General features: G+C 39.8%; 1 protein-coding gene across 1 annotated transcript in view; it reads right to left on the bottom strand.

Annotated features, from left to right (window-relative positions):
* Positions 1-12,965, bottom strand: part of setbp1 (SET binding protein 1) — a 42,106-nt gene extending 29,141 nt beyond the window's left edge. Inside the window, exon 1 of the mRNA XM_027138417.2 lies at positions 12,383-12,965. Within this exon, the coding sequence (XP_026994218.1) occupies positions 12,383-12,850 (468 nt within the window). The 5' untranslated portion in view covers positions 12,851-12,965. The remainder of the gene's footprint in view (positions 1-12,382) is intronic.
* Between the last annotated feature and the right edge of the window lie 580 nt (positions 12,966-13,545).

Here is a 13,545-nt window from a genome sequence, read left to right on the forward strand (position 1 = left end):
ACTGACAAACTCAATTGCGCTTGAAGTGAGATCTAGTGAAAGTCAATATGCCACATGGTCCCCATGCCTGCTGGGTCCATCCGCAGTGACCAGATATCTGGCCTCACTGATGCCACTCATTTATTCATTATATTTCCAATGTGCCCCAACCACTAGGTTTTGGTTTCTAGGTGAAAAAACAATTAGCTCTTGATAAACTATTAGAACTTTTACACAATATGCTTCTGAATTACCAGCACTGATGTAGCCTAAATGCTCCAAGCTTTTTAAAAGCTTCTTACTAACAGAGCCCATTAACAAACAGTCTTCGGCTGTTACTTTTTCTTATTGACTTACTGACTACCTAGACATAAATTACATATATTGCCAGATAACCCAAACCACACTGAATTAAATACATTTAAGGCTGTTTCAAATCAGTCCCCCCACCCAAATCTAAAAGACCTCACAGGAGAGACTGTGGTTAACAGAGACCTCTGCCACCAGGCAGCACCGCAGACAGGAAGCACATTTACACAACATGCCAAGCTTTGTCCCTTACAAACGAAGTCAATTAATAAGCCATAGTCCTGACAAAAACCCAAATGACAAGCAATGGGAAGGAAGCTCCTTAGCACGGCTCACAGTTAAGCAACTCATTTCAAACTTGGTTTTTGAGTGAATAAAGAAAAGGAAATTACACAACCATAGATTTCTCAAGACTTCATTCATTCTCATTCTGAAGAAACCAAAAAAAATTGAGTTGAAGTTAATAAACCATACGAGAGCTTGCCAGAAATGGCATATAGCCTTTGCAACTGAAGTTCAGCTAATCAGGAAATTCATATAAATCCTTATTTACAACACATTTCCTATATAGCTAGTTTTGTGCTACATCTACCTTGGCCAGACAACTTAAAATTGTTAAAATTGTTTTCTTATCACTTCAGCTATTTCTTTCCCAAAGAATGATTGCTTTGAGTAAAATGATCATTCTGCATCTTTGCAAGAGTTAATGCTATGTAGGCTATTAATGACAATAAAGTTGCCTTGCAAGTATTGTTGTTTTCAAGGATCTAGTTGATCACACTTCAACAATGCAAGGTTTATTAACTAATTATGGTGTGCCTATGAAATGTATCAACTATTCCTGTATAAGAACATTAAAAATGTATTGGTGCTAACATGTAGTAATAGTGTGTGTTGGTTTATACTGTAGCCATTTTTTTTTTGCCATTGCACAGCAATATTTAGTGTATAAGTTATCCAGTTAACATTTTTAAAAACAAAGTTGAGATCCAAATGACAAATTAATACATCTAAAACTGAATCTATTTGAAAACCAGCTTGGTGTGCTCTGAGGAATAGCATCAGAAATAGTCAGAATGTAACAGAAATAGCTCTTGACTTAAAAGAATACTCATGATGTCTCAAAGCAGCTCAAGCAATTTCATTACCTGGATATATTATGGGCTGCTTTCAAATCAGACAACTGCAGTAGCAGTAAGCTGGTTTTAAGAAGACTCTTTTTGAACAATTCAGGAGGGCTTTTGAGTGCCACCATTTTCCAAATGTTGACTGCTGAGTGACCCGCACACTGCTCAGGCGAAAGTCCCTCAGAGCAAGGTCCAATTTGGAAAGCCTGGTAAGCCGGCCGACATCAGGAGATTACAGGATTTGAGACGGGATCAAGACCAATGAGGAGGGACTTAAGCCCTTTCTGACACGAAAGTGTGGGACGAGCTTTAGAGTACAGGGGCCTTGTGGGTCTGAAGTGCTCTCTTACAGCCAGTTTTCTACCTTCAGTTCAAAACGGATCAGTCAACAAGCTGTTCACACACATGTCATAGCGATATCAAGCACAAGAGTAAAAAGAAGAATGGATGGATGGATGTTTAAAGGATGGATCACTTAAAACAGCTCTGGCAGATTTTTTTTCTCATGATAAACAATAATCATTCTTTTAACTAGAATCCTGCCTTTTCTGATAGAAGCATGATTTACTTCCTGGACAGTAATAATTCGAACATCATTTCTCCCGCTGAAAAAGATAACAAAACATTCTCGGTAAAAAAAACCCTCTAAATCCACTCCTCCTGAAAACACCAATAACATCACATTCCACAATCCAGTGAACCTCCCACATTCCTCAGGCATCTCTCTGGTACCAGAACTGTAATTTGACATCTGTGCAGTATTAGCTGAAACTCTGGCCAAACAGGCTTTTTTTGCTTGATGGAGCACAGATAATAAACAACACAGGTCCACTGCAGACTCTTTCTGAGCTAATACTGCTTGAAGGGCACAAAAATGCTTCAATGGAAGTCATTGTGCAGTCTACAATACAGACAATATTGTGAGTGTCAGTCTCCTACATAGAGACATCCAAAGATATTAAAGACATCAGAAGATATTTTTGAACAGGGCTGAACAGACATCAGGTAAGCCCACTAGCAGAGTTTCACTAAACAGAACCTTGAGGGAACTCTAGAATGATTAGCGCCCTTTATCGTTTAAAAAATGGGAATATGATTTTATAAAATACATACTGCACACTACGAGTCAAATTTCCACTTACATATTAGGCCACAATATAGCCAAAAGTTTATGCACACCTGACCATCCCATCCCTTATGTGGGCCTTCCCAAAAACGTTAAAAGCTTATAAGCATATAATTGTATGTAATGTTTTTGTATGCTGTAGCATTACAATTTCCCTTCACTGAAACTAAGAGGCACAAAGCTCCTGAGTACCTGAGCCCAATGGAGCTCCATGAAGATATAGCACACCGATTTTGGACTCAAGTGTCCTGTGCAGAGCCCTGACCTAAACTGTACTAAACCAGTCTGGGGTGAACTGAAGCATCAACTGCACTCATTCTCCTGTGGGTAAATGGGCAGAAATCCCTACCGCCACACTCCAAAATCTGATGGAAATGCTTCCCAGATGAGTGGGGATTATTCTACCTGCATTCAGAATAGTTCAGTTTGAGTAAAAGTGCATTCATGTATACATCTTAATCATACAACAAAAAGATTTATGACATGCTGAAAAAAATGTACATATAGTATATCTTTTTTCTGAGGTTTCCCATTCTTTAAAACCAAAAAAAAAAAGATATATTATAATATATATTAACTTATTAGATACTGAGGGTAAATGAAAACACACACACACACACACACACACACACACACACACACACACACACACACACACACACGTGTGTGTGTTTCATTTACCCTCAGTATCTAGTAAGTAAGTTAAGCTTAGGTCAGATGTTTAATTTTTAATGCCATGCCAGCATCAATGGCTATATTCATGACAGGACCACAGTTGTAAATAAATAAACAAATAAATAAATAATACATTAATAATAATAAATAAATAATACATTAAAAATTAAGCTGTTCGGTTCCAACCGTCATGTACATCTGTGGCCAAATGTCTTATTATATAGTTTAAAGTGATTTAAATGACATTCATTGATTTTTACAGTAAATATTGTGTCACTAGGGTTAATATACAATAATATGATATTCATTGTGTGTGTGTGTGTGTGTGTGTGTGTGTGTGTGTGTGTGTGTGTGTGTGTGTGTGTGTGTGTGTGTGTAAGGCTAACCTTTACAAGACACTGACACCATGTTAACATCAGTTCACCATGCTCAACATCTTAGCCATTGGTAATGAAGAGGCTTGATAGATATGGCTTTATTACAGAGCAGTGGTAGTGTCTGCTCAAGTGGGAGGAACACATGGAATGGCAGGGTGCCTGGACAGGCCGTGTGTGTGTGCGTGTATGTGTGTGTGTGCGTGTGTGTGGTGTGCGTGTGTGTGTGTGTGTGTGGTGTGTGTGGAGGGGGTTTAGGCTGGACAGACACAGGGGGACAGCTGGTCTTTCAGTGGTAGTAAATCATACAGACACAGCCCTTACTACACCCCCATTTCTCTCAAATCCCTCTCTCTTACTCTCTCATCCTAACCCCCATATCTCACAGAGGAAAAGAAAAAGAGAAAGCCTCCTTCCAGCTCAGTGGCCCAAAAAATAAAGCCAGGCTCTGCTAAAACCCAGGAAGGGAGGAAAACAAACAGGCACCTGCCTTTATCAGTGTCTGAAAAGTCACATTAAAATATGGCGAGATAATTTTCACATGACTAGACATTTTAAACCACTAAAATCATACAATATGTTTTAAATAAAAACTGATGACTGTCTGCAAATATACATAAATAGACAAATTGGAAACATCCTAGCATTGGACTTCCCTGTAATATAAATTAGCTAAATGCTCACATTTGTCATGGCTAGAGTAAAATGACTTCATTTGAGTCTTAATCTAGCTCATCATATTCTCACTGATTTTATTAACAGTAAAATTAAGAAATGTTGTTGATAATATTCTAAGCTAACTAATTTAATATGCAGATTCGAAATATCTAGCAACATTATTGTAATTTAGTAGCTACTGACATTCTGATTTAATTATCTGAATCAGCCATCTAAGAGTAAAGACCTTACCAAGATTAAAATCCCTTCAGAGGTATTTTAAATCTGTGTATCATGCCTACACTCCTTTAATCTGACTGAAACAGTTTTTCAAGAACTTATCTCCAGATTGTGCTACACTGGCCAGACATAAAATGAATAATGCTCTCCCCCTCTCTTGTAGGTAATTCCAAATCTACTGACTAAAAACCGTGGGAAGTAATAAATAAGTGTGGCAAGGCCGTGTTCAGATCATTCCACTGCCCTGCTCGGTAACTCTCCTCCACACAAAGGTCACTTTTTTGACCCCTCAACTGCCTACAATTTCCTCCCTAGTCACCAACGCCGCTCCCTCAAAGACAAATGGCTTGTTATAAATACCGCGAATCCAGGGCCTGTGGGAGTCCCATATCGACTCTGGCGAGCGTGGCTGCATTAATATTCCGTTGACTACAACAGACAAGCTCTTAATGATTACACCGCATTTATTATAGGACACAGAGTGCTGCTTTAGGAGCAGGGGTTGTGCGACGGAGAGATAAGCTCATGGCCACACGCCATCAGCTCACCAAAAAAAAAAACGGCCAGCCTACAAGGGCAGCAGGGCTAGGACTCACTTAAAAGGGGGCTTTCCTTATCGCACCTTGCACATGCTTAAATGGATTTCAAATTTGGCTTCCACTGATGGGGAGGTAGATGAACATGTAATGAGGAACTAAAAAAAAATTGACAGCTCCTAAAGCTAGAAGCAGAAGTGATTGGGTAGAATACAATATGTATATGGGTGGTAAAAAGGCTTTAATTATTGTTGATGCTGCATTACTGGTAGTTAAGGCATGGGTCAGTGAGGCTAGAAGAAGTTATGATACACATGTCAGGCAGATCAGACCATGGAGGTAGATCACTCAGACTTATATCATGATAGAGATTTTACATGGTCCGCTGTTTACAGACATTCTGAATGAAGAACATGGGTCCTAACCAGGGCATATACGCATGGTATACTGCATCGACCCCAATTCAAACTAATACACCTGCACAAGAGGATTTAGTGTCAATGTTACCATAAAAGCTACAAGAGAGTGAGTCTGTCAGTGTGTTCAACTTTTTTAATAGCTTATGTTTTTAATGTCTCAGCAAAAGCCTTATTTAAGTGTCATTACTGAACAGCAAGAAGAAGAAGAAGAAGAAGAATTTGTAACCGCAGTAGTTGCTTGGCATTCCAGATTTACCCAACAAGGATGCTGGTTGTTGAAAATAACATAAAATGCGCAAATTATCCTAATGTTACCAACATTAAAAGCCAACGTCTGTGAATAATTACACAAGGAATGTAGGCTTTATTAAAGTTTTATCCTCATGTGTGTTCTGCATTCTTGCTCTCTGACGCTGAGCAAAGTCTACTGAGATGTATCCCACATCTGCCTCAAAATGACACCCATCTCGTTGCCCATTTAACAGATTAAAGTCTGTAAGATGAAATGTGTTTCCGACAGGACTGTTTAATTGCTCTAGGATTACATGCTGCACCAGCGGATAAACAGTTTCTCCATTCTTCTTCTTTAATTGATTAAATGATTATTCATCTAGGTCAATTAGATACATCGTTAGAAATTTTATGCAATCAATCTGTTTCTTCTGATTAAGGAGTATACATTAATGCTTTTTACTCCACTTGAGCTATCAGTCTGATTATTAATGGATTTTTAGGCTGCATGAAGACACAGCTGCTGAGAAGACATTAGATGTGCAATGTCCTGTTAAGGAGAAATTCAGCAAAGAATCAGTGGAAACAGGACACAGTTGACTCAAACATCCAGAACGTAATGTAGCTATCTACCACAGCTGGGTTGAATTATGGCAGACACTCAGCAGGGTTAGTTATCAAGCTACAAAATGACAAACACAATGGGGCAGATGACGGTGTTACCTTAAAAGTTAAATCTTTCCAACCTTATCTGTTTGAGCAGAGAGTACTTATCAGAAGATGGGAGAGCAGGACAGAGTAAAGGATTAAAGTGCTGCTGCATCACTCTCTTCAGGCAGAGATAAAGCAAGAGCTAAATCCTACTAGTGCCACTAAATGGCATTGTTGGAAATCTAGGAAACCATTAACCAAATTTAAAATGGACTAACATGTCAGTGAAAGCAGATTAAATCAAAAATATATCAACTCAGAATTTCATTACAAAGTACATTTTGCACATATTATAAAGATGAGTAAGTTTTTTCAAGTCAAAAACAAATAAAACATAGGATTTGACTCCTGCTTCAACATACACAAATGTGTTCCCCTTTATTTCGACTGTAATGTCAGTTATGTTTTATATAATCATTAGACTTTATAAGAGATACATCGTGTGTGATACAAGACATTTATCACAACATTTAGGTTTGTTCAGTTTGGAATTGGTGATGATCCCCCCCCCCCCCCATATCCACAAAAATAAACCATTAAACATGATAAAGCGCAAAAAAAGAAACATTTAGTACTTGCCTGATCAGCTACTTGCTACAGTGAAGTGTGGGGACGAGTGTGGTTCAGTAAGTTTTATAAAAGTAATAACAATAATCATACTCAGAAAAGATCGATGTTTTATTGTCACCTCCCGGCTCTAGAACATAGGGTTTTATATCTGTGGTCCCACACACAAAATCCATCTCTCTTATCCTTGTTCTAGTGAATCACTCAAACCCAGCCAGCCAGTCTAGTAAACATATGGCTACCTATCACAGTAAATCAAACATATCTAATACGCCACTAAACTGCTGCACAACAGAAGGATGCCATATGTATCATGTTCCAAAGTGGAGTACAAAAATAATACAAGATTGTAAAAAAAAAAAAAAACTGACCAGTGCGCCTGCTACTGTCAGGCGTTTGACTTCTTTTCAGTTCAAAAGGGTATCTTTGTAATGAGGAGACAAACACAGATGTGAGTGTTGAGAAAGTAATTACGCTCGACTGGGCAAAATCAGTGAAATCGTTTAACGTACAGCAGTGTTGTCTGATACTGACGGCAGGTTCTCTGAAAAATATTTTCCACGCACAAAGGCTCGGCTGTGAAGTCAAGTCCCTCCCTTAATTACCTGCTATTGTATCACACATCTCCTGCCCATCCCCCGCCACAGTGGGGTCCCATTTTAACCAGGCTCCCCATATGCCCAGGCTCACTTGTTGGCCTTTCCTCTTTGCCACCATCTGGCATATTAGTTCAGCCAAAATGAAAAAAGGGAGAGAGAGAGAGAGAGAGAGAGAGAGAGAGAGAGAGAGAGAGAGAGAGAGAGAGAGAGAGAGAGAGACAGACACAATGAGAGAGAGCTAGCCCATCTGCTCGCTGCCAGACTCCCCAATCATTACTACACAAAAGCAACATTTAACCCAGTAGAAAAAAAAACATTTCTTTAACTTGTTTCTATCCACTATTTTCACCTGGGTCTAGGTTCCTTATATAGGTCTAACTATATCCTATCGTAATCTTAGAGAAATGTTTCACTTGAAAATACTGACATGAAAATGCTAAATTGGGTAAAAACAGAAGCTTCATATTAGCCTCACAAGTCGAACTTCTATACCACACTAGGATCTAGATTTGTGTGTGTGAGTGTTGTTATATGCTTCAGTGCCAGATTAGCAAAGCAAGCCACCTGTTCTAGCCATGTAAACTCATCAACAATACCTGTCACTCTCTACTAAGGTTTTTTTTTTTTTTAATATACATGAGACTAAGATGAACCCAATTCTGCCATTTATTTGCAAGATATATAAGACTTCAAACAGGCATCAAAGGTATTTACTAACTTTGTGAGTAGAGAACTGAAAAGATTTTAGATTCAGAGGAATCATCCGAAGCAATAATTTGGATATGGTACAATAATGTAATGTGAAATATATCATTCACATGGAATTAAGAAAATCTTGAATGTTGTTTGTTGCTTTTTTTTCTTTCAACCACAGACCATAGATACAACATATGAGATTGTAGCCTGCAGGATAAGTGTCTAATACATATCAGCCAAATTGCAGACACAGCAGCTTAGACGGCTTTCACACTGGCACATTATTTGGACCAGGAATCAGACCATTCTTACATGCCTCAGACTACCTGTAAGAGGTGATGCGAATTTGGTAGCACTGTGATTTCTGTAATTGTGAACACAACTTGTATTCAGGTCTGCACTTATTCAGGAAGTAAAGTAACCTGCATGTGTGTTTTAGCTGATGATGACATCATTAGTATTCACAACACATAAGAGGTGAGGTGTTTTACTGCATATAATAGCACCAAAATAATAAATATTATATATATGATGAAAAATTCACCAGGGTTTTATCAGGTGTCATGTCATTTATCATGTCATTTATCATGTGATCATTGCTACAGGAGCACCAAGAGGAACAATCACATTCTGATTCGTGTTTGGTGTGAAAACCACCTTAGTCTGATCCCCATCAACATTCAGTAACTGGCATCATTTTCAGTCATGTAGCTCTTTAAACTAAACCTCAAGAGGAACTGCTGTAACTGACTGATGAAAATGCTACACTTGGATCAGACACATGATATAAACCTGACCTACCCATAAGTGACAGGTAGGAAAGAGGTAATGACCCACTCATCTTCTTATCAAAATGCCTTGGGAGCATTAGGTGAGTTGGTTTCGATCTCACCCTCCCTTTGACAAACGCGCACCACTGAGCACGGGCAGAGCGGCAGAAACGGCTGACAATCAAAGCGTTGTCGTCAAACACGGAGCAGCACTGGGGCTAACATCCCCCTCTCTGCCTTATATATAGTAAGCACACACACATATCGATCTGGTTTCTATCTGGCTTGTCATCGCAATGAACCCTCTACAGTGTTAAACCACAGGGGTGATACTGGAGACAAATACAAGATACACTTCAACACAAGTGGGTCTCGCTGGACATCCACATACATTTTTTATTATCCTGATCTGTGATACTTATCCTATACACTTTTTTTTTTAGAAAAACTTCAACAATGTTGATATTTCAGCATAATTTAAAGCCATAAATGATGTCTCAACAAAACAAACAGGAGCAGTTAGTAGCCGTTGAACATTTCTTCTACTTAGCTTTAAAAATAAAAAGGAAAAGAAAACCACACAGGCCATTTGTAACACCCTGTGTACAGCTAATGAAAATGACAAACAGAGAGCACTCCGACCTCTGCATATTCAAAATGCCTAATTGCAAATCCAGACGCAGGGATTTTCACAAAGCCAGTAACAAGAGCACAGCTCTATTCCTGGCCTTGCAGTCACAGGGCACCTTTGTGTGGGCAAAGAACATTTTTGTTATATTATCCTCATTTTCCAAGCCAACCTAATGTACAACTCTCTAAATCCTTGCAGAGGAGCAGAGTATTGATGCTGATAATCCCTGAAATAACTAATCTGTCTAATTCATCAAAAGGGCCAGTTTTGTAGTAACGGTCGCGGGCCTCAGCAACATGATTTCATTAGCAAGGGGAGGGAAAGGAGGTTGTTCCGGGTAGCAGCTGTCACGCGCCAAGTGAGCTGAGGTAAAGCCCTATTCTCAGCAAGCCTTTGCCGGTTTCAATTACGCACTAACCCCTGACCCCACGCAGCTTGGAACTGTGAGATGTGAGGAGGTGGTGGCCTCTATGCCTTAAGCCCATGAAACAGAAAAGACCACGATGGGACTCAAGGCGCTTCCAAATGAGGAATTTATTTCTCTGTCTGTCAGTGTAGTAAATGGGGTTTCATCTGTGCTGAGGGACTGGGGGTTTGTTTGTGAGTGTGTGTGTGTGTGAGTGTGTGTGTGTGTGTGTGTGTGTGTGTTTGTAAAAGGGGGCAGGGGCTTGGCGTTTTCACACCTCCTTGGAACGCTTTTCTATAGACATGGCCATCCTTTAGAGGGACCACCTCCTCTGTTCCTCCTTCTGCCCTTTTTGACCTTCTGTCTGTGGTCAATGTGGAGATTGCCAAAAAGAGACAGCTGCACTTCAGGCTTCCCGCCTCCAGCCCCTGTAGCTCTTCGAGCCTTTCTCCCTTTTTAATGCCCCTCTCCCTCTTGGTCAATCTCTTTCCCTCCCCTCTGAGCGCATCAAATGCTTTGAAGGCAAAACTGACCACCAAGGCTTTAGTGGTGGTGACATTTCTCTAGTAAACCTTCATACTCCTAAATGTATTTAAGCATTATACCTTTAATCATAATCTACAGAAAATAAAGCTCCTATTGCACAGAACCCATATATATGGAACGCTTTTCAGTTTTAAACCTCAAACTCTTACATGTGATTACATTTTGCAAATGTAAACAATAATCTGATTGCAAGAAATCTCAAAACCTAGCATAGATCTCCATCGGCTGGCACATTATTAGAAAACAGAAAGACTATTGGTAGAAACAATACACCATCAGAGGGCATTTCTACACCAGCAGTTCCTCAGTGTTATCAAATAAAAAAGAAGGCAATCGATTTCAGCTTGTGGTATGCTCACTGAAAGATGCTGATGCCTGCACTTCGACTTTCATTCAGTAAGCATGCATTTTCTCCCTAATTATGGTCAAATTACAGGCTCCGACTGTGGGAGCACCAGCTACTCCTCCCCTTCTGTCCCAGAATTCTTCACTCTTGCCATTTTACTGCCATGGAGTTGGCAAGGAGAAGCAACAAGGAGCAACAAAATGTATGTTTTGGAAAATTGTACAAGCAACACTGTGGTGCACTAAACTGAGCTTTTGATTTCAAACCAAATTGAAAGTTAATCATGTACCATACTGTCTGAAATACTGTTTTATAAAAAACCTATTTATTTACGACTCAAAACGGTTGTAATATTATTCAGTGGTTTATCTGAGCATAATACAAACAGGGTCGAATTAAAAAAAAAAAAAAATAGACAACACATTTTACACTGTTGCTAGTTTGACGTCTAAACGTTAGACGTCAGAGGAGATACCATTATGTAGACACAGTGAAACACTCTACTTCGCATATTTTAAATTATAACTCAGGACATCATAAATATTTCAAAAGGCTAAAATCCCTGAAAAAGAGGTCTGCTTGCAGTTACTTAATCCACATGTAAGTCAATGAACTCATTGAGTCTAAATGCCACAAAAGGTTAACGGCAGAGTTGCATTGCACCACAGCAGAGCTGGACACCCTTCATTTGACACGCAGCCAGCTGAACAGTTAGAGACAGTATGACAGCATGCAGAAAACAGTGGTTTGTGCCTTGGCAACAAGCCAAACGTTCTCCTGGTCTATAATGAGTTCTGCCACAGCAGAGGGTCAGAGAGATGTGGAGGGATAAAAGCATAGAAAACAAGAACAGCTTGTATCATCCTCTCTGAAATGACTTGCTAAACAATGAAAAAATGTTAAAAAATTACTCACGCACTAAATTTGAGTTCTTATCGTAATCTTTACAGAGGAGATGGTAATTAGGAATGGAGATTAGTGATACCGAGACTGGCCTCAGGTATCGTTCATTTAATATGCAAAGTAAGCCTGGAGAACACACAATACAAATGACAGTGATCTGGATGTATTTCACATTTAAGTATCAAATTCATTATCAAATTAACTTGTGCTTTCTATCAAAGATAATCTTTATAAGCAATAACATCTTGGAATATAGAACTGTGCATGTGGTCTAACAGCATATGGCAACAACCAGTATAAAGACAGCAAAACGCAATGTTCTGGGAAAAATTACTGATTGTTTAATACCGAGTAAATTACTTGTTCCGATTTCAGTATTGTTATGATGTGTCAAAATACAGTATGACGTGTACCAAAAAAACCATACACTCATAATTGTAGTCTATCTAAAAAAATGGTATCATGCATTGGTGTTGATTATATGATAAGAAACAAGCAGATCATTTCTTCTCCACTTTGCTGGACACTACTCACCCTCTTTCTGGGGGGTCCCCTGTCTTCTTCCTTTCCACCTTTAGTGCTCTTGCCATGCTTGGATGTCTTCTGCTCCCCAGGTTGTTTGATAGTGACGCGAATCTCAGGTGGACAGATGTAGTTCTCCAGGCTCTTGGGTGGCTTTTTGGCCCGCTTGGTGGTTTGTATCTTCAGTTTGAGACTGCCTTCTGAGAAACTTGCCTCTTTAATTGAGAACTCCTGCTCCTCCAGGCTGTCCCCCTGCACCCACTTCTCGCTGTCTGCATTGGAAGTGATGTCCATGTCTTTACCCAGGCCGAGGTCTTCGTCCTCCTCATGCTCTTGCTGCTCACCGGCCAGACCAAGCCCCTTCAGTGGGGTGGCTAGTAGGCCCACTTCGTTGAGATCAGCCCTGTTGATGGTGGTCACAGTGAAGAACTCCTCGTTCCCTTTGGGCCGCGAAGGGCGAGTTAAGTCCCTTTGCTCCATCGAGACTTGGTTCAAGACGTGGGAACCAGAAGGGAGCCAAGATGACACAAAGGGGGTGCCGCTGACAGTGGATCGTGTTCAGTCAGTAAGTGATGTGACGGATCTTGACTCTATTGTGAAGAGTAACTGTGAAGAAAAGAAAGACAAAAATGAGCAGTTTAAATGTACCTTTTTGTTTAAAAAAAAAGGCTAAAAAAGAATCCACAGTAGTCAAAGAGACTGGACTAAATCTTAATCAATTCTGTAATGAGTGCAATTAATAACAGAGCAGACTTCATTGCTGAATAAAGCTGTAGGAAGTGCAGCTGTGAAAATGTCCCACTGTATAATCATTTCCCATTAACCAAGCAACATCAGTTAGCCAAATAAGACAAATGCCTCTGTGTTAAAACAACAAATTAATCTAAATGGCGGTCCAGGCATATAACTTACACTGAAACGACTGGAACAGTGAACACCATACACCCTGGGCAAACTCCCAGACACTATAATTACATCACTGACCAGCTCATTTGCTTTGGTGGTCAGTTGAGTAACCCTAGTCCTGGTGTGAAAGTGAACAAATGAGGCCTCTAGCCCAGTGATAAACACCTCTCAGACATCAGACAGACCTCAACCTGCACAGTCAGAGACCTGAAAAAAACCAATTAGGCCTGAACACAACATGTCCGCTGCAGGCTGCTAAGCATCAAAAG

The sequence above is a fragment of the Tachysurus fulvidraco genome, chromosome 9 (genome assembly GCF_022655615.1).
Source record: "Tachysurus fulvidraco isolate hzauxx_2018 chromosome 9, HZAU_PFXX_2.0, whole genome shotgun sequence".
NCBI lineage: Eukaryota > Metazoa > Chordata > Actinopteri > Siluriformes > Bagridae > Tachysurus > Tachysurus fulvidraco.